At 43.9% G+C, this 21,892-nt stretch overlaps 2 protein-coding genes across 4 annotated transcripts in view; one reads left to right on the top strand and one right to left on the bottom strand.

Moving 5' to 3' along the window:
- The first annotated feature begins 386 nt into the window (after positions 1-386).
- On the top strand, positions 387-18,225 carry LOC134354064 (retinal cone rhodopsin-sensitive cGMP 3',5'-cyclic phosphodiesterase subunit gamma). 3 transcript variants are annotated; one of them, XM_063062799.1, is made up of 5 exons: positions 387-463; positions 6,218-6,250; positions 12,022-12,184; positions 15,569-15,609; positions 17,084-18,223. In XM_063062799.1, exons 3-5 carry the CDS (start codon positions 12,057-12,059, stop codon positions 17,158-17,160), a joined length of 246 nt encoding a protein of 81 aa, XP_062918869.1. In that variant the 5' UTR covers positions 387-463; positions 6,218-6,250; positions 12,022-12,056; the 3' UTR covers positions 17,161-18,223. The 3 variants fall into 3 exon arrangements, with proteins under 3 accessions (XP_062918869.1, XP_062918871.1, XP_062918870.1); XM_063062800.1 differs by having other exon boundaries at positions 440-463; positions 6,218-6,312; positions 17,084-18,225; XM_063062801.1 differs by lacking the exon at positions 6,218-6,250 and having other exon boundaries at positions 17,084-18,225.
- A 46-nt stretch (positions 18,226-18,271) lies between these two features.
- The window catches only part of cfap184 (cilia and flagella associated protein 184), a 36,919-nt gene continuing 33,298 nt past the window's right edge, over positions 18,272-21,892 (bottom strand). Inside the window, exons 11-12 of the mRNA XM_063062798.1 lie at positions 20,577-20,714; positions 18,272-18,545 (exon numbers count right to left, since the gene is read on the bottom strand). Coding sequence (XP_062918868.1) covers positions 18,291-18,545; positions 20,577-20,714 — 393 coding nt within the window. The 3' untranslated portion in view covers positions 18,272-18,290. The remainder of the gene's footprint in view (positions 18,546-20,576; positions 20,715-21,892) is intronic.

The raw sequence follows: 21,892 nt of genomic DNA, 5'->3' as shown, positions 1-21,892 counted from the left end.
TAGCCTCTGATCAAAATCTAAACTAATGCAACCACCAGTACCACCCTTTGTAACCATATAAGATCATCTCTGATAATTGACCATCCAGTGAGTTACAAAGGGAACTTCTTGATTTGTTACAAGATGGAACTACTGATTAATTCCCAGGGTGAGGGATTATAAATGGAGAAGTTCTTGTTCTCGATACATAGCAGCTTTGTAAATGACACCTTCTGTCTGTGTGTTTTATTCAGTAACAGATGGTGGAAGGCGCAGGCAGGTTGCCAAAGCAAACCTCTACATCTGACCAAGAGAGAGAAATCCAGGTGAAGTGTTAGCACTGCCAACTGGAGCAGTGTCACCACTAGATAAACAGGATTAGGAGTGAGGGTATTAAAAGGGGAGGCCACGGATTAGTCAGACATTCTCCGAGCTCTGCACAGAGCAGACACTTTGGGACCTTCAGCATCCGCATAACTTTACTGTAAGTAATTCACTTGTTCATTTATTTATCTGTCTCAAGCAAACAGGTCAGGGACCCAGAGAATGTCTAAACTGCATGGGATGCTTGTGCCAAATTATGGAAATTTATCACAGAAGGTGGTGCATCTGACAATGCAATGTTCCTTCAGCATCGCCCGCCCAACAGCAGAGCATTGGTTTTGTACTATTACAGCAGCCATGCAACACACCTGCAGTACTCCAATAGTGCAATGCTCTCTGCAGGACTGTCTGTCCAACACTGTAGTGCTCGCTCAGTACTATCTTTTCATCACTGCAGTGCTGTGCAGTACTGTCTGCCCAATGCTACAACACTCTACAATACTATCTGTCCAACACTGCAGCAACTCCACAGAACTCTGTCCAACACTGCAGCCGTCTGCAGCACTGTCTCTCCAAAGCCGCAGCCCTCTGCAGCACTGTCTCTCCAAAGCCGCAGCCCTCTGCACTGCAGTGCACTCCAGCAAAGTCACTCTGATAGTGCAGCGCTCTCTCAGTACTGATTCATTATCAAATTCAGGTTTATTATCACCGACATGCATTGTGAAATGTGATGCTTTGCAGTGGCAGTACAGTGCAATACATTAAAATTTTACCACAAGAAATATAAAAAAGAAGCAAATTCTCCAATCAGATATCTGATAGAGGCGGGGAAGAAGCTGTCCTTAAAACGTTGAGTGTGGGTCTTCAGGCCCCTGCACCTCCTCCCTGATGGTAGTAGTGAGAAGACAACATGTCCTGGGTGGTGAGGGTCCTTAATGATGGATAATTCCTTCTGGAGGCATTGCTCTGAGCAGCACTCCTCAACAATCCCCTATGATAGTCCAGCGACTGCTAAGTCTTCTTCTCCAGCAGACCCTCAGGATTGGGGATGATCGTTTCCACGCTAATTCTCCAGGTTTTGAGATGACTGGAGGTGGGAACCATACGATGCTGGAGAGGGTGAATAGATCAGGAGTCAGTTCCCTCCCACCTCTGCTTACCCAAGGTCTCTACGTGTGTCCAATCACGAATTCAAAACTACCATCCTGAGTTTTTGGAAACAGAACCCAGCGTTGTTCAAAATGAAAGTTAACTCTGTTTCTCCAATCACAAATGTGGCCTGGCCTGCGCATATCACTAGCATTTACCGTACTTGTTTTAGATTTCCAGCATTCAGAGAAAATTTACAAGGATGTTGCCAGGTCTGGAGGACCTGAGTTATAAGGAAAGATCGAATAGGTTAGGAATGTATTTGATAGAGGTATAGAAAATTATGAGGGGTATAGGTAGGGTAAATGCAAACAGGCTTTTTCCACTGAGGTTGAGTGGGACTACAACCAGAGGTGATGGGTTAAGGGAGAAAGGTGAGAAGTTCAAGGGGAACATGAGGGGAAACCTCTTCACTCAGAGGGTCGTGAGAGTGTGGAATGAACTGCCAGCACAAGTGGTGCATATAAGTTTGATTTCAGTGTTAGGGAGAAATTAGATAAGTAAAAAGGATTCCAAAAGGATGGTAGGGGGTATGGAGGGCTATGGTCCCAGTGCAGGTCGATGGGAGTAGACAGTTTAAAGAGAGTTGACATAAACTAGATGGGCCAAATGGCCTGGTTCTGTGCTGTACTTCTCTATGACTCTATGAAGTTTCTTTTTTTTCTATTTTTATTGGTTGTTCTGTTACTGTAAATTAATCCCAGCTTCAGTGGGTGTTAGGAGAGTCAAAGTGGTGTTAATGGGCATGTGAAAAGGACTGGGTTATGGACTAGGTGTGGATTGCTCTGACGCCAGAGTGGACTTACTGCTATGAGTGGTTGCATGTCTTCCTTGCATGTCAGGGGAAATGGAAAACAAAAAACAATGTCATAACGTGAGGCATTATCATCATTCTAAATGGGATAAACCCATCAGAGATCAAAATGGAAAATTTTGGGGACACTTGGCAGATCAGGGGTTTTCTGCAGAGAAACTGATTTAATGTTTCAAGTCAAGCCCAAGTCTTGGTGTTACTGTCCATTCACCGTGGATACATACTCTCCACCACTGAACTTTAGTTGTGGTTCATCCATCGTCGTCGATGAAGACCGCGACACCATTAGTCACTTTGAGACTGGACGCGGTGTGTCCGAAGATGACTGGTCAGGCCGATTCGGGCACGGAATGTCCTGGCACATGTTGGGCAGACGTGTTTAGGCACTGCAGTTGTTGCGCTGGTGGCTCTGGACTTGTGCAGCTCGCGCTTATGTTGTGTTTCAGCAACGCGCCTTGCTTCGTAAGCTTGACAGCCCTCGTGGATGAGGCCGCGCCAGGTAGGGCGGTTTTGTGCCAGCGTTTCCCAAGAGGTCGTGTCTATGTCAAGCGACTTCAGGGAGGCCTTTAGTGTGTCTTTGTAACGTTTCTTCTGCCCTCCATGCGAGTGTCTGCCAGCAAAGAGCTCCCCAAAAAGGAGCTGCTTGGGTACGTGCTCGTCCGGCATGTGGATGACATGACCTGCCCACCGGGTCTGTGCTGTCATCAGCAATGTGTGGACTTGCTCTAGAGAGAACTTCAGTGTCTGGTACTTTGTCTTGCCATCTGATGCCTAATATTCTGCGAAGACAGGTCATGTGGAAATGGTTGAGCTGTCTTGCATGCCTTCGATACACAGTCCATGTTTCAGAGGCATACAGGAGGGTAGTGAGTACCACGGCTCTGTAGACCTTCAGTTTTGTGGCTGGACTGATTCCTCAGCGTTCCCATACAGTGGAGCGCAGTCTACCGAAAGCAGAACTTCAGTTACTGAAGATATGAATTAGCTGTGATTAAATAACAGAACAGATTCGATAACCTGAACCGCCTGCAGCTGCCCTTGAGTCTGCATTTGATGGGTTAATGATGTAAGACCTAGTCAAGAATTAAGAGTCCGGAGAGTACTGGGGTTCACTAAGACTTAAAATGCTTACACCCAGTGCTGTAAGCTTAACAGCAATGTCATAGGTCTCACTGTGTTCTAGTTATACCGAGGTTAATGCTCATTTGGTCTCTGTGTGCCACGATGTAACTGAGCCCCAGACTCTAGACTTTGAATAAATTACAGATGGATTCTTCACTATTTGGATTTTCTCTTTGGATCACAGTGTATTACAGCACAGCAGAACTCCCTTCAGCCCATCATGAACATTCCGCCCTTCAAATGCCCAATTATACCAGTTAGAGACATAGAGAAGTACAGCACAGAAACAGGCCCTTCAGCCCATCTAGTCCATGCCAAAACCATTTAAATTGCCTACTCCCATCGACCTGCAACGGGACCATAGCCCTCCATACCCCTACAATCCAGGTACCTGTCCAAACTTCTCTTAAACATTGAATTGAGCTCACATGCACCACTTGTGCTGGCAGCTCGTTCCACACTGTCACAACCCTCTGAGTGAAGAACTTTCCCCTTAAACTTCTCACCTTTCACCTTTAGCCCATGCCCTCTGGTTGCAGTCCCGTCTAACCTCAGTGGAAAAAGCCTGCTTGTATTTACCCAATCTATACCTCTCATAGTTTTGTTAGCAGCACCTCGATCCATGGTCATCCAGTCTCAGTGATTCAGGTGACCATCAAGGTACTTTTTAAAAGTTGTCAAGGTACTTGCTTCCACTACCTTCTCAGAAAATACGTTCCAGATGACATCCAGCTCAGGGCGAAAAAACTTGCCTCAGTTTCCCACCTCTCTCTCTCTCTCTCTCTCTTTCCTCACCTCAAAACTGTGTTCTTTCTGACAACATCATTACAGAGAATAGTGTCTCACTATCCACTCTGTCTACTGAGGCCCCTCATAACTTTGGATGCCTCGATCAGATCCTCTCAGCTTATGTCTATGATCCCACTTCACACAGAACAGCAGAACTTTCGGAATCAGAATCAAAATTCGTTGTCATTGACGTATGTCATGGAACTTGTCAATTTGCCACAGCAGTACAGTCCAATATATTAAAAAATAACAGTGACAAATACAAAAGATAAATTGATAAGTATGGCAAGAAGAGAGCAAAATAATGAGGTAGTGTTAGAAACATAGAAAACCTACAGCACGATACAGGCCTTTCGGCCCACAAAGCTGTGCCGAACATGCCCTTGCCTTAGAAATTACCTAGGTTTACCCACAGCCTTCTATTTTTCTAAGCTCCATGTACCTATCCAGGAGCCTCTTCAAAGACCCTATCGTTTCCACCTCCACCACCATCACCAGCAGCCCATTCCACGCACTCGTCACTCTCTGCGTAAAAAACTTACCCCTGACACCTCCTCTGTACCTACTTCCAAGCACCTTAAAACTGTGTCTTCTCATGCTAGCCATTTCAGCCCTGGGAAAAAGCTTCTGACTATCCACACGATCAATGCCTCTCATCATCTTATACACCTCCATCAGGTCACCTCTCATCCTCCGTTCCTCCAATGAGGAAAGGCCAAGCTCACTCAACCTATTTTCACAAGGCATGCTCCCCAACCCAGGCAACATCCTTGTAAATCTCCTCTGCATTCTTTCTATGGTTTCCACATTCTTCCTGTAGTGAGGCAATCAGAACTGAGCACAGTACTCCAAGTGGGGTCTGACCAGGGTCCTATACAGCTGTAACATTACCTCTCTGCTCCTAAGCTCAATCCCCCCATTGATGAAGACCAATACCCCGTACGCCTTCTTAACCACAGAGTCAACCTACATAGCAGCTTTGAGTGTCCTATGGACTCAGACCCCAAGATCCCTCTGATCCTCCACACTTCCATTAATACTATATTCTGCCATCATATTTGACCTACCAAAATGAACCACTTCACACTTATCTGGGTTGAACTCCATCTGCCACTTCTCAGCCCAGCTTTGCATCCTATCAATATCCCGCTGTAACCTCTGACAGCCATCCACACTATCTATCCACAACACCCCCAACCTTTGTGTCATCAGCGAATGGTTCATGGGTTCATTGACCATTCATGGTGGAGGGGAAGAAGCTGTTCCAGAAACATTGTTTTTGTGTCTTCAGGCTCCTGTACCTCCTCTCTGACGGTAGAGGGCATGTCCTGTGTGGGCCTTTATGATGGATGCCACTTTTCTGAGGCATTGCCAGATGTCATCGATGGTGGGGAGGCTGGTGCCCATGATGGAGTTGGCTAACTGATGCAACCAGCCAAAATGCTCTCCATGTGTATCTGTAGAAGTTTCCTAGAACAGGGGTTCCCAACGTTTTTATGTCATGGACCAATACCACTAAGCAAGGGGTCATCGGACCCCAGGTTGGGAACTGCTGCTATGAGTCATTGGTGACATACTAATTTTGCCTGGTTATTTTAGTCATCACAGTCTCTATGGACTCACAGTTGTTTCCATGCTTGGAAAGCAAATTCTGTTGGAGGAATATTGGACCAGGTGAAACTGGGATGTTCAAAAGAGATGGTTAGTCTGCAGTTTTGATTCTGTGCAATACACACACACAGAAAATGCTGGAGGAACTCAGAAGGTCAGGCAGCATTTATGAAAAAGAATAAACAGACAATGCTCAGGGCAAAGATCCTTCTTCAGGACTTGAGGTCAGGTCCTGATCAAAACGTCGACTGTTTATTCCAAATCCTGATGAAGGGTCTCAGCACGAAACGTTGACTGTTTATTCCCCTCCATAGATGCTGTCTGACCTCGCATTGCTCCTCCAGCATCTTGTGCGTGTTGCTCTGGATTTCCAGCATCTGCAGAATCTATTGTGTTTACAAATTTTGACTCGGTTTTCTCTCTCCACAGATGCTGAGTATTTCCAGTGCTCTCTGCTTTCATGTAAGTGGGATATAGCCTTCCGAAGAAGTACTCAAAGGTCCTTTACAACATGAGTTAGCTAGGTAAAAAAGGATTACCTGAAATCAGAATCAACAGTGGACATGTACTGGATGGGCAGATCAGCAAGATGATTAGTCAAATCCATTAAGTGAAATTAAATCCTGAAATGCTATTAGCTGGTGGTTGAAATGGGACTGATCAGCACTGATTTAGTTTACATTCTAACTTGCAATTGCATCAGTCTCCAAATTGGGCATATCATTATGTCATGGAACTTACCTTTCATGGTGTATACTAATGAGTTAAATGCAGGGGCGTGGGTTTCAGATGATACCAAGTGTGATGGGAAGGATGAGGTTGAGGAAGTTCAAAGGTTCAAAGGTTCAATTTAATATCAGAGAATGTATTCAGTGTACAACCTGAAATTCTTACTCTTCACCGACATCCGCGAAACAAGGCGTCAGAGAGTCATAGGGTCACTGCAGCACAGACTAGACCACTCCATAGAATGAATCATAGAAACATTGAAGCCCCAGAAGCTCTCCCTTCCCACAAATCATTTGTAGGATGCAGGAAGATGCCAAGAGATTGGTCAGGTAGGTGGAAAACTCTTGGAAGACATGGAAAATCCACCTGGAGAGAGAACACATGGCAAATGGTAGGATGCAGAACAATGTAGGGGAATTGAAGTGAATGACCATAGACAACAACAGAGGGGGCAGGAAGATGAGGTTGAAGATAAAGAATACTTCTTGGTCAAAGTTTGGTATACAATAATAGGACAATAATGCTGGAACTACACTAAACATTAGCTCACCCATAATTAAAGTCCTAATTATTGCACCAGGTTAGGATGCTATTGCATTATTAGAGTGGGCTAAAGACTGCAAGGATATTGCCAGTGTAGAGAATTAGAGTCATGGGGGGAGAGACTGCTATGGCTGGGGTCATTATATTCTGAAACAAAGATGCTTGAGGAAAGATTCAACTGATTTGTACAGAATTCTGAGGTCATATGCACATAGAACCATGCAAAAGTCTTAGGCACATACATATATAGCTAAAATATCTAAAAGTTTTGCACAGTACTGTAGTAATTTTATGTATTGCACCGTACTGCTACCACAAAAAAAATTCATGACGTGTGAGTGATGATAAACCTGATTCTGATATGAGTTTCTATTGTGGACTGAGAGTGGGAAGGGGGCAGGGGGAGGGAAATCATGGTTGGGAAAAGGGGAAGGGAGAGAGGAGGGTGCAGGAAGCACCAGAGAGACATTCTGTAATGATCAATAAACTAATTGTTTAGAATCAAATCATCTTGCCTGGTGTCTCAGGGCTGGGTTTGTCGGCACCCGTGCCACCCCCTGCCCCAGGCACACCCTCTCTGCCACCTGTCCCTCACCCAGCACATGACACATGGTCAAAAGGTTCAGTTGTTGTTTGGACCAAATAGCAGGGTGGGGAAGAAATGTGATCAAAGTGACTTTGACCACGGAATGATTGTTGGTTCCAGACAGGGTGGTTTGAGTATCTCAGAAACTGCTGATCTCCTGGGATTTTCATACACAGCGGTCTCTAGAGTTTACAGAGAGTGGTGCGAAAACAAAAATAAACATCCAGTGAGCAGCAGTTCTGTGGGTGAAACGCCTTGTTAATGGAAGAGGTCAGAGGAGAATGACCAGACTAGTTCAAGCTGACGGGAAGGCAACAGTAATTCAAATTACAACAGTGGTGTGCAGAAGACCATCTCTGAGTGCACAACATGTCAAACCTTGAAGTGGATGGGCTACAGCAGCAGAAGATCACAAACATTCACTCAGTGGCCACTTCATTAGGTACAGCAAGTACATAATAAAGTGACATATGAGTGTATATCTCTTTATGGAGAGGTCAATAATCAGAAAACAGAGTGGTACGGTAGTGTACTGGTTAGCATAACGCTTTACGATACAGGTGACCCAGATTCAAATTCCTACTGCAGCCTGTAAGGAATTTGTGCGTTCTCCCAGTGACCACGTACGTTTCCTCCCACAGTCCAAAGACGTACCCATTAGAAGGTTAAATAGTCATTTTAAATTTTCCCGTGATTAGGCTAGGATTAAATCGGGGGATTGCTGGGCAGCTTGGCTCAAAGAGCCAGAAGGACCTATTCCGTGCTGTCTCTCAGTAAATGTTTTTAGTTTAATTGGTAGATAGACTGGAAGGCGGTCAAGGAAAAGGGAAGGTAAGGTTTGCGTAGGCACCAGATGGACCGCAGACCAGGACCTGAGGTGGATTAGTCATTAATCTTTTGCAGAGATGAACACAATAATCAGAATGATCTTATTCAATGCCATAAACTTCTCCAATTCTGTTGATTCCATTATAACATGTAAATTAGTTTCAGGGAAAAAATTTCCACTGGCATCCAATAATCCCAATTTAACTCCTTTTCAGACATTACATTAATCCTTGTGAATTACCCAATCAATAACATTCGGAAATTTGTTGGTTATTTAAATAAAACTGGTGAGATATTATTAAATTAAATATTAAATAGTTTAATATAAGCTGATTCTTGGATAGTGTATGGGACATGCATTGAGATTCAGTACCCCTGGAATTTCGTTTATTTTGCATGAGACTAGGATGAGTCTGCTACAAATAAAAAATAATAAAGGTCAAAATATGGAGAACAGACGGGGTTGGACTGACTGGAATGTTAAACTGTATATTAAGAAGAGAATGGAATTAGACTGAGGGATTGGACTCAGGAGAGTGAGGAAAGTCAACTGTAATGCCCTGGTTCATATTTTTTACTGTTATGCTCTTCTGTATTTCATTTTGTGCTGTTCTGTGCGGGCTGCTCGTTTTTCAGCTTGCGTTTGGGTTACTGTTGAAGATAAGGGACGAGGAGAATTGTGTGCCATCCAGTTAGGATAGTCAGATTAAGGGGAGGTTTCTCTGGTGAGGGACACTAAGGTTGGGTTTGGGGCTTTTTGTTAGGGAGAGGTGAGGAGAGAAGAGATGGTAGGTTTCGACCTGGAGCGGGGCCGTGATTCAATGAGGCCCGGGGTGAGATCCGTGGAGGATCAGCGATGGGGAAACCACGAGCTCGGACTTGTGAACATTAGACTGATACGTTAAAATGGGCCCTTTTCTTTTTTTTTTGTTCTTTCTTTACTAACCTTTTAGTCAAATTAAGAATGATAAAGCTAAACTTTTTAATTTTATGCGGTGTTCCATCTGTTATTTTGTGGCACTCATTTGTTTCAGGATAACGAATGACACAGCATCCACACAAACGGGGGTTTCGGGGTGGGCTCGTGCCTCAACCTCACACATTTTTAGCGGGGCCAGAGACTGTCTTCCCTAGGCTTACACAGCCGAGGAAACCAGCGTGTTTCACAAGGTTAGACTGAGTGAGAATGGGAACAAAGGAAGAAAGGTAATATATGGGCTGGTAACGAAAGGTATGGCAAACAGGAGAGAGTGGGGTTAGACTCAACAGGATGCTAAAGGGAATATGGGGAATTAGGGAGGAATAGCATTTAATTAAGTGGGATATATGGGGTGTGACAGAGATGGGATTAGACGAGATAGCTCACGTGGAGAGAAACACCAGAGCACATTTTATGGTCTGGATATGTTATTCCTTTAGTGGAACTTTCTGTAAAATCCTTGCTTTTGTGTTCAGTGTCAGGCAAATCTGTGGTAAATGACATTATAATTTTCACGTGTTCCAGTCTAAATTACCTTTCCACTGATGTGTTTTTTTCCCCCTGGAGAAAATCTGCTTATAGTTTCAGCCTTTGACAAATCTTAGCTAAGATACTTACTAAGGAGAGAGAGAGAATGGGAGAGAGCGTGACAGAGAGCTGTCGTGCATTAATCTGTAAATAGTCCAATTTATATGCATTAGGTTAATCCAGCAAAGTACGAACTCTCAAAGAATTACACTAAATAAATTAAAGGAGAATGAAGTCAAAATAAACACCACACTTGCAGGCTATGATAAAGGTTAATTTTACATAATCAGAAGGCTTGAGGGTGTTTCAAAACTCTATTTTAATCAGTGTGCCTGTCTGCACTATTAATGCTCTGGTTCAGATCGAGTATGTGTCTCAACACCTATGCGATACATGAACACTTACTGTCTGTAATATCCCTCAAGCCCGCTCAGGAATAAACACCCCTGTCGTCTGCTGGGAAAACTCAGAGGTGAGACTTTATTGTCACTGTCGCCTTACATTGAACTTTCAAAATTCATTGACTAATATGTTATAGACTGGATCTGTGTGATAGCTAACACTCCATTTTTTCTGGTGTGCTCTTAAATTCTCTTCTATATTACAGTGACTCTTCTTTCCTTAGTGGAAGAGTCTAGGTGCAGATGTCTCCTTGAACACACACACACTGTCTCTCTCTCTCTCTCACTCCCTCTCTTTCTGTTCTCTCTCTGTCTCTGTCTCTGTTTCTGTCTGTCTGTCTGTCTGTCTGTCTGTCTCTCTCTCTCTCTCTCTCTCTCACACACACACACACACACACACACAAAATCTGGTTTAATAACTGGCATAAGCTGTGAAATTTGTTGTTTTGCAGCAGTAGTACAGTGTAATACATAATGATAAAAAACTATCAAATTACAATAAAAAATACAGCGAATTTCAGTTAATTGGGACATTGGTTAATTGGGGTGGCTGTTTATTTGGGACAACTCTTAAAGGACGAAAGCTATTCAAGGAAATTCCCTTCATTTATTTAGGACACTATGCTGCTTAATTGGGGCAGGAGGCTGTTGCCGAACAGGTTCTAACTACTGTCAGTCATGGGAACTTGTTTGGCCATTAGACACTACACCGTGCTTCGAGCGGTTTTTAAATAGCATCAGTCACATGTGTTTGTGTTCAAAAAACTGTGATTTTTGACTGATAGTTGGTGAGAAATAAGCAATAAGACAATTCCAAAATTGTTTTGCTCACTGCGGTTTCAAGCATTTAGACTTGGAGATGCCAGAAACAGCCAGGAGTGAAAATGAAAGGATTTCACTACTTCAACAAGTTAGGAACTATGAAGAATTTGAAGCTATCAATAAGTCCTCTTGAATATTACAATGAAAATGAAGATTTGGAGGATGCAATTGTCAATAACATTGTATGAAGACAGTCCGATATCTACACTCAGTGTCTGAGCTGATTTTGTTCATTGTGTACACTGGATGAATTCCTCTGTTGATAACCATTAGGAAATAATACAGTTTTATAGTACTGTAGTACTATTGGATAGTGTTCTAATTTATTCTGTGTTTCATATAAATATTTGACAAGTTAATCAGTTTTTCTTTTTTTATACCTTTTTAACTATTTTGGCTAATTGCAGCAGCCACTTAATTCAGCCAAATGTACTAGTCCCGATGTGTCCCAATTAACTGGACTCCACGGTATATATGTTAAATACAAATAAGAAGTGTAAAAAGAGAGCAGAAAAAAAGGTACTTGGGTTTGTTATCTGTTCATAAATCTGATGTCAGAGGGGGAGAAGTTGTTCCAAAATGTTGAACGATTATCTTTAAGCTCCTGTACCTCCTCCTTGATGGTACACTTGTCCAAATAGAGCAAATCCGGTAAATGAGAACCAAGGTACATACTGCATTTTGCCACAGTGGGAATAACTTTCTATTTACTTGATTTTGTAGTTGTTATCCAGACTCAGGTAACTTGTCCTAAATTTGGGGAATTGGAGTTGGCCATCCCCTCTGCTCTAACTATGATTTTCTTCTTCTCTTCCAGTGAGCTCTGTGGGAAGATTTTTCTGCCTCGCCAAAATGAACTCTATCAGCGCACCAACCAAAGCAACTGGAGGCCCCACCTCCCCCAGGAAAGGACCACCAAAGTTCAAACAAAGGGCAACCCGACAGTTCAAAAGCAAACCCCCAAAGGCAGGCGTGAAAGGGTATGAACCAGAATCTTATATGTATATTAGAGCCTGAGGGAAATTACATTATGAATTATGTGCAGTTTTCAGAATGTTCAAAGCCTAAAATACATTTATTATCGAAGTATGTATATGTTATCATATACTACTCTGAGATTCATTTTCTTGCAAGTGTTTGCAGAGAAAAAATACAATAAATCTTTACAAAAACTATACATTAACAAACACCAATGTTTGAAAGGAAAGGTACATCGCATCCGGAGTTTCTCCGGCTCGCAGACGATTTCCCTCCACGCCTCTCTGACGTAGTGGGGTACCGTGTACGAGGCAAGTTACAGAAGTGGTTTGCCATTGCCTTCTGCCGGGTGAGTTTCCAAAGAGATCACCCGCTCATAACCGAGCACGGATGGAAAGCGTGCAGGGGAGCTGACTGGATTCGAACTCGGGACCTTTCCCAAAATCCGGTACTGATGCCACTACGCCACCAGCCAGGTCGAAAGAAGACAAACTTGAAAATAAAAATAATACTGAAAACAGGAGAGGTGGACAGTGTCCTTGAAAGTGAGTGTGGATGTCATAAAATCAGTTCAGAGGAGTGGTGAATGAAGTAACCCACACCAGTTCAGGAGTTTGATGGTTATAGGGTAATAACAGATCCTAAATCTGGTGGTGTGGGACCTAAGGCTTCCGTACTTCCTGGCCAAATGGAGCAACACTGAAACACGGCCTTCACCACGTAGTGACCAGCAACATTTGTTCTGTAGCCTCCCAGTAGTTGGACAGTCAGCTTCAGACCTTCCTTCCTCCATCCCCTGCACATTGCCCATTTGGGTGTTCAGTTTGCTATGTGCATGGTCCCTTTAACAAAGAAGCAGTCACACCCAGGTGTGTGTTAGCCCCATTATCTGGAGAACTGAGTCCAGTGGATGCAAAAAGAAACTGTAAGGGTGAGTTCATGGGTCAGAGACACCAAGGATCAGAATCAGAATTAGGTTTAATAGGTTGTGAAATTTGTTAACTTTGTGGCAGCAGTACAATGCGATACATGATAATAGAGAGAAAAGAAAACTGTGAATTACGGTAAGTATATATATTAAATAGTTAAATTAAATTAGTACAAAAGTAGGATGTAAAAATGAAAAAGTAATGAGGTAGTGTTCATGGGTTTAATGTCGATCCAGACATCAGATGGCAGAGGGGAAGAAGCTGTTTCTGAATGGATGAGAATGTGTCTACAGGCTTCTGTACCTCCTTCCTGATGTGGTAGTGATGAGAAGTAGGTGGCGGAGGTCCCTAATGATGGACACTGCCTTCCTGACGCACTGCTCCTTGAAGATGACCAGGACACTACGGACACTGTTAAGATCCATCAACACCATGGGCTCAGTGTGGATGAACTTTCATACTGAAATAAAAAAATGTGTGCAGAGTCACAGAAAATTCCCATTCCTTCATTAATTTTCACTGCAACCTTTTTGTCCCCATTTTTTTCTCATTGCTACACTTGACCTACAACTTGAGGGTGTGTGAGTAAATGCATACAGTCACACGGAGAACACGCAAACAGCACACTGATCAGCAGCCGAGGGTAGGATTGAACCCAGGTCGTCGAAGCAATGAGACAGCGGTTCAACTCACAGTACAGTACCACTGTGCTACTCTGCGATCAGTCCTGACCACCAGGGTGCTTTCAGTGCCAAGCTGCACACCCTCCCACCCCCGTGACTTTCTATAGGGTGACCCCACATCTCAAAGAAATGCTGGTATGTTAATTGGGTATTGTAAGCTACCCTTAGCGTAGGTAAGCGGCAAAAGAAAATCAATGTGGAGCCAATGTGCACGAGAGAGAACAAGGTGAAGGTCTAAGAAGAATGGGACTGATGGCTTTGCTCTGCTGGGTGCTAGCAAGGACTTGATGGGCCAAATTGCCTCTATAGGAAGCGGTACAGTCGACATTTCAGGCCGAGATCCTTCGTTAGGACTAATTGAAAGAAGAGCTAGTAAGAGATTTGAAAGTGGGAGTGGGAGGGGGAGATCCAAAATGATAGGAGAAGACAGGAGGGGGAGGGATGGAGCCAAGAGCTGGACAGTTGATTGGAAAAGGGATACAAGGCTGGAGAAGGGAGAGGATCATGGGATGGGAGGCCTAGGGAGAAAGAAAGGGGGAGGGGAGCACCAGAGGAAGATGGAGAGCAGCAAAGGAGTTATTGTGAGAGGGACAGAGAGAGAAAAGGACAAAAAGGGAAAAAATAATTAATAAATAAATGAATGAATGAATGAATAAGTGATGGGGTACAAAGGACAAAGCAATTCATTCCCTCAAATTATACCGGCGTGATTTAAGTCTGAATCACGCTGGTATAATTTGAGGGAATGAATTGCTTTATCCTGGATTATGTTGACATCTTTTGAATGTTGAAGCTGTACTCATAGAGGCAGGTGGCAAATATTCCATTGTACTCCTGATGTGCCTTGTGGATGGTGGGATATCAGGAGATGAGTCACCTGCTAAGAATTCCCACCCTTTAACCCCTGGTTACCGTAGGGAGACATAAGAGACTGCAAGAAGCTGGAATCAGGAGCAAAAAAAAACAAACTGCAGGAGGAATTCAGCGGAGCGACTGAATTCCTTCCCTCCCCTCCCTGCACACTCCACCCGTAGGAAGCTGCTTAACTCCAGCAATTTGTTTTAATTCAGTAACTTGACTATGCTGCTGAAACCCTGTGAGCTAATGAAGTAATGATGAATTAACTGAAGGTAGACCTGAAAAGGATCAGAAATGTGTAGACCAGGATTAAATGTGTCCAGATGATGTAATTTTGACTGCTATTTTAACAACGTTGTGAAATTACCTGCCAGAACAAAAAGTGTCATATTAATACTTTGTGGAAGACTTACTTTTATAAGTGTCACCTCTTAGTTGGGATTAAAGAGTCATACAGCACAGGAACAGACCTTTAGCCATCCAGTATGTGCTGATCATCAATTACTATTAGTTCAAAGGTTCATCTAATATCAGAGGATGTATACAGTATAGAACCTGAAATTCGTACTCTTCACAGAGTTTGTGCTGATCATCAATTGCTTTTGGTATTGGTTTATTATTGTCACGTGACTATCAATTACTAATACCCTACACTAATCCTATTTTGTTCTCTCTACAATCCCATTAACTCCCCCAGATTCTGCCACTTGCGTATACACTAAGGGAACTTACAGCAGGGGTGTAAAAGGATGCTTGATGTTCAGTGCAGATGCAGTGGCCCAAAAGTGCCTGTGTCTGGACTCTATGATTCTGTCTTCCATTGGTCGACTACGATCAGAGTTTTCCTTTTGAATTCCTGATATTCTGCTGATTTATTGGGGGCGTCAGACATTGATTGATTCTTGTTCTCCTGCAGGTTTGGCGATGATATTCCCGGGATGGAGGGACTCGGCACAGGTACGTGGGCAGACATTCTTAGACGTTCACAAACAATATCTGGAGTCTACACACACACGAATCACACACGTACCCTCCGTTGTTTAGTGGTGAGCGAGGATCTCTATGGTCAGACAAACTACTGCTGCTTCAGCATGACCACCTGGCCAAGGCACTGGTAAAAGGCACAGTGCTTTAAAGAAAATTGATATGGATGGCATTTTGGAAGGATGGATAAGGAGAGACAAGATTAATTATGTAGCACAGTTCTAAAGAGTGTGCTGGAGCAGAGGACCTGGATTGACTAAATGCATAAATCTTTGAAAGTTGGAGAATATGCTGTGCAAGTGGTCAAAACACAGAACAGAGAACATTACAGCACAGTATATACCCTTCAACCCACAACCACTCTAAAATCAATTGAACCTTTCCTTCCTGCATAGCCCTCCATTTTCTATCATCCACGTGCCAGTCTAAGAGTCTCTTAAATGTCTCTAATACGTATATCTGCCTCTACCACCACCCCTGGTGGTGCATTCCATGCACCCACCATTCTCTGTGTAAAGATCACACCTCTGACAACACCCCCCCCCCATACTTTCCTCCAATCACCACTCCCTCAAATTAACCAATTCCGTCCTGGATAAAATTCTCTGGCTACCCACCAGATCTAAGCCTGTTATTATCTTGTATATCTTTATCAAGTCACCTCTCATCCTCCTTCCCCCTAGCTCACTCAGACTACCCTCATAAGATATGCTCTGTAATCCAGGGAGCATCCTGGTAAATTCTCCTCTGCACCCTTTCTAAAGCTTCCACATCCTTCCTATACATAGTTAGTAATACATAGTGGGATATTGAACTTCCTAAACAACAGCCCAGAATATGAAAGCATCCAGCATCACCCTAATTGTTATGCACAAGGGTAGGACACACACCATGAAAGGTGGGGGACTTTGGCATATGAGGGTAGGACACACGTCATGAAAGGCGGGGTGACTTTGACGTATGAGGGTAGGACACACCCCATGAAAGTTGAGTGTTAGTGAGCAACAGAGGACCTTAGTATACAAGTGTAGGACCAACACTGTGAATGATGGTAAGTATTGAGGAACAGAGTGACCTCGGTGTACGAGGGTAGGACGCACACGGTGAATGGGGAGGAGCATCGAGGAACAAAGGGACCTCAGTGTTCTAGGGCAGAACACACACCATGAATGGTATTGAGTATTGAGATTCAGAGAGACCTTGGTGAATGAGGGTGGCTCACATATGGTGGGTGGTAGGGAGTATCAAAGAACAGGGGGACATCAGTTTACAAGGGAAAGACTTACACCACAAATAGTAGGGAGTATTGAGGAATAGAGGGAATCCAATATACAAGTGTAGGGCAGATACTCTGAATGGTGGGGTGCATGAGAAACAGGGGAGCCTCATACCAATTCCTGATTGTATCCATGAAAGGAATTCTGATAAATTCTCGCTCTGCTTTCAGATATTACTGTGATTTGCCCCTGGGAGGCTTTCAGCCACTTGGAGCTTCACGAACTGGCTCAATACGGAATCGTCTGACAGAGGCAGGGAAGTGCAGACCGAACGTCAGGGAGTGGCTGGTGTTTCTGCTGCAGCATTAATCCTAGTGAGGCAGAAGGAGCAGAGTCGCTATTAGAATCCACTGTGTGCTGTACTGCACGATTACTGTTCACCATCTGGAGCCTGAACATTAATGTAGCTGTCAGTTTTCATACAACGACTGTGAAGGGCACTGTGTAGTCACCATATATATTCATGGGTTCAATTGCTTCTGTGGATTTCAGGAAAGTTGTACAGTAAAGTTCTACTTTTTAGTACAGAATTTTGATTATTGCATTGGTCATTTTCTGTTCCATTCATTAAGAAGTCTGTTTGGATTCTCTCCAGGAGAAACGTGCGGAAAGATTTCTCCCAGCAACACACACACAAAGTGCTGGAGGAACTCAGTTGAGTTCCTTGAGTCCTGACGAAGGATCTCGGCCCGAAACGTCGACTGTATTCTTTTCCATAGATGCTGCCTGGCCTGCTGAGATCCCTAGTCCTGGTGAACGGTCTAGGCCTGAAACATCGGCTGTACCCTTTTCCATAGTTGTTGCCTGGCCTGCTGAGTTCCTCCGGCATTTTGTGTGTGTCACTTGGACTTCGAGCATCTGCAGACTTTCTCATGTTTGTGAAAGGTTTCTCTCACACCTCCAAATGAATTCATTTAGCTGTCTGTGCTGTGTGAAATTGGAATGTCCATTAACATGTAGAGAATGAAAATGTAAAAAAAAGATTTAAAACTTTTATTGTCTTTGAAGTGGGAAAAAATTGGTTCATACAATGGATGAAGCTCTGGTTTCCCCTTGAAAACCTGCCTGGAGCAACACACAGAAAGCTGGAGGAACTTAGCGGGTTCGGCAGCATCCAAAGAGGGAGACGGACGGAAAACATTTTGGGCTGTAACTGACCCACTGATCTCCTCCAGTTTTTTAATTGTGTTTTGCCCCAAGTCTTGGTGGAACTAGTACTGTTGTACTCACTTCATGCCTTGCATTTCTGTAGAGAAAGCCCTTTTATTCCTGCTTGTCACAACTAAGAATTCAGAATAAAGTCATATAACATCTTATTTAATATTTATTGTAACAGAATGCAGTAGAAATGCTTCTCTCCCTGTCTCCTGAGGGCTCTCACTGAGCCTGCAACTGCCCCATCTTTACCCACTCAATTTTCTTCTTGATTCCATAGGAGTTGAGAGTTAAGTCAATGTGTCGCCTCTTTAGCTCCTCCAGCTTGTACCGCAGTCTCTCGTTGGTGTCCACGTTGTCTTCGAGGTCATGAAGCAGCAGCTTGTTACACAGCAAGCCGCACTCCTCCTTCAGCTTGGCGTTGGCGGTCCGGAACCTGTCCCGTGCCTGTTTTGTTTTGGTCAAGATCTCCCTCTTCTGTAACAACAGCAAATGGAAGCTGGGTTACAGAATCAGAAATCCCAATGTGGAGGGAGGCCATTCAGTCCATCAAGTCTGTGCCAATCCAACATTAGGACAAATTAATTACCCCCTGCACCCCTGAGCATTCTCCTCAGACCTTCACTTTCTTCTTTCAAAGACTTATCAACTTCTCTTTCAGATGTCACAATACGAACCTGTTTCCACCACCCAACCCCGCAGAGCTTTACAGAATCAGCTTTATCGTCATCGACATATGTAATGGAATGTGTTGCTTTGTGGGCAGTAGTACTGTTCAAAGCATAAAAATTACAATAAGTTACACAAACAAATAAATAATGCAAAGGACAAATAACGGGGAAGTGTTCATGGGTTCATGGGCCATTCAGAAATCTGATAGGGGTGGGAAAGAAGCTGTTCCTAAGACTTTCAGTCTGGGTTTTCAGTCTACAATCAGTGAAAGTACAAAAAGTGAAGTGAGGTAAACTTCTTTCTGTATAAAGAAGTTTACCTCGCTTCACTTTTTGTACTTTCACTGATCATTTCATTCACTTTCATGCCGATGGAATTAATTGGTTTCTCCCTCATGAACGGGAACGGTTTCTCCGCAAGAACTCTGTCTACAGCCAGGGTCAGGAACCTGATGGAGTGAGACTCCTGATCTACGTGGCTCACTTCTGTCCGCCCTGGACAAGTGCCCTGCCAGCTGCTCCGGCTCTAGGATGGCCAACAGCTCTCAGGAATCACCATGGCAGCTCCAGCTCCTCAGAAATTGTCTGCCAGGCAGATTTGCATAGGAGTCAAGAGGAGCACGGTGCAGGCAGCATCTCAACACCACTGCAGATAGTCCAGTTCCCAGGTCACACCTAATATCACAATTGGAGACACTGGGATGAGTGAGATGCATGGACCATCTCAGGCATAAGTCTGGATCCAGGTCTAAGAAACATAGGAGCAGAATTAAGCCATTCACCCAATTGTTTGATTGGCTCCATCATTTGATTATGGCTGATTTATTTTCCCTCTTAACCCAACTCTTCTATTAGGAGGACCCTGTACCTTTTGATGCTCGATCAAGAACCACTCAACCTCCACTTTAAATATATCCAATGACTTGACCTCCGCAGCCATCTGTGCCAATGAATTCCACAGATTCACCATTCTCTGGCTAAAGAAATTACTCCTCTTCTCTGCTCTAAAGGGATGTCCTACTATTCTGAGAATCTCCCCTCTAATCCTAGACTCTCCCACTATTGGAAACATCCTCTTCATGTCTACTCGATCTAGGCCTTTCATATTTGGTAGGTTTCAACAAGATCCCCCCCTCATCCTTCTAAACTCCAATGAGTTCAGGCTCAAGGCCATCAAACACTCCTTAATCATTTACCCTTTCATTTCTGGGTTCATTATCAACCATATACATTCTGAACACAATGCACAGCAATGGTGGACACAGGTCCATTACTGTATGACAATGGGGCACAGTTACTGGTAGACAAAGGTCTGTCATTGCATAACATTGGGATAAAGTACTGCTGGGAATAGATCTGTACCTCTACACACACAGGTACAGTGCTGGTGGTCTGGCAGTTTGTAACACTGGGGCACCGTACCACTGGTGGGAGTTGGTCTCTCATTGTATAACACTGGAATACAGTACAGGTCTGTCACTGTAATAACACTGGGATAGTGTAATAGAGGGCAAGTCTGTCACTGCCTAACACAGGGGAGCAAAGTTCCTCTATATCACCAAAACCCTACATGACCCTGCTCCCTTTGTTTCTAGTACCTCTATGTACTCCTTGCATCCATCCTCTCTCCAGTACCTGCCCTTTCCCTCAGCTTACTACACTCACACCTCCTAGCTACTCATCCCTCCCAACTTACCCCACTTCCTGAACCCACTGCAAAAGACACTCCCTGCCTATATTCCCTATCCTCACCACACCTGTATTCCCACTCTCTCCCTTCCAGTGTTTGCTATCTCCCTCATCTTCCCTTCTAATAGCCTCTCCCTATCACCATTACCTGTGCTACAGTGGCCTCAACCTCCCTGAGTTCAGTTTTCTTCTTCTCGTTCTCTTTCTCCACATACTCCAGCTTCTCCTTGGTGTGAGTCAGCACTTCAATGGTAGCTGCTATCTTCTTCTTCAGTTTGGTGACTTCCTGTAAAATTAAACCAAGGCTGTAAAATGCAAAGCAGGGGCTGCATTTGTGCAGAACTCTTGAGGTTCAATGTCCTGCTGCTGTACAAATGTTTTCATGTCTTATCTATCATTATATCCTTCGACTGTATCTCTGCTTTCGAGTAAGTCCTTACACCATGAGGATATTGGGAACTAGCATCCACTCATCATTCCATCCTCCAAGAGGACCACAACCTTGTCTTTGGTTTTGGAGGCTTGCCTGCATCAATGACCTGGAGAGCTATGTTGGCTGGAGTCAGGGCTTTATCCTTTGGCTCTTGGTAGGGTCACCCATGACAAACAGGTCAAAGGGTAGAGACCAAACTAAGAGTGGTCCACCGGTCCTCCAGGTTCGGGGGTTCAGCTCAGGGCTAACAACCTTGACTGGTAAAACAAAACCGTTACGGAAACAGCAATGAAGAATCCTTCCACGTCTGAGTGTGACGGTATTCCTCAGTCTCCACCCGGGAACTGCATGACTGACAGTAGTGAAAACCAAGAGGAAGATACTGACATGTTGAAGGAAGCCCTGAACACTGTCAGAAATGGAGGATCTTCGTTGCTGCCTTAAATCATCATCATTATCATCATCACGTCCCGTGCCCCGTTTGAGCTCTGACTGCCATGGCCCACCCACTCCTGTTTCGGGTCAAGTGGATCAATTCATTGGTATTCATTTCCAGTTCTCTGGCTGCTGTCTCCATCATCATTTGTCTTTGCCTTCCTCTTGCTTTCTTCCCTTCAATCTTTCCCATAATTACCGTGCATTCTAACTCCTCTTTCCTAATCACATGTCCAATGAAGTTACGTTGCCTTTTCATGATCTCATACATTATTTGTCTTTTTGTGTTTGCTCTGTTCATGACATCCTCGTTAGATATTCGTTTCGTCCATGATGTTCTTTGCATCCTCCTCAAAAACCACATCTCTGCTGCTTCAATTCATTTCCTCATGTTACTAGATATTGTCCAACATTCTGAGCCATACAACATAACTGGATAAACGTAACATTTCAGTACTCTGAGGCGGGTTGTCATGCCTAGTTTAGTATTGGTCAGTATACTCTTCATTCTCATAAAGGTGTCTTTCGCCATCCCTATTCTTCTTTTGATGTCCATGTCGCACCTGCCATCCAATGTTACCCAGCTTCCTAAGTAG

The sequence above is a fragment of the Mobula hypostoma genome, chromosome 11 (assembly GCF_963921235.1).
Source record: "Mobula hypostoma chromosome 11, sMobHyp1.1, whole genome shotgun sequence".
Classification (NCBI taxonomy): domain Eukaryota; kingdom Metazoa; phylum Chordata; class Chondrichthyes; order Myliobatiformes; family Myliobatidae; genus Mobula; species Mobula hypostoma.
The sequence above is the reverse complement of the archived record's forward strand: the minus strand, read 5'-3'. Positions and strand labels throughout refer to the sequence as shown.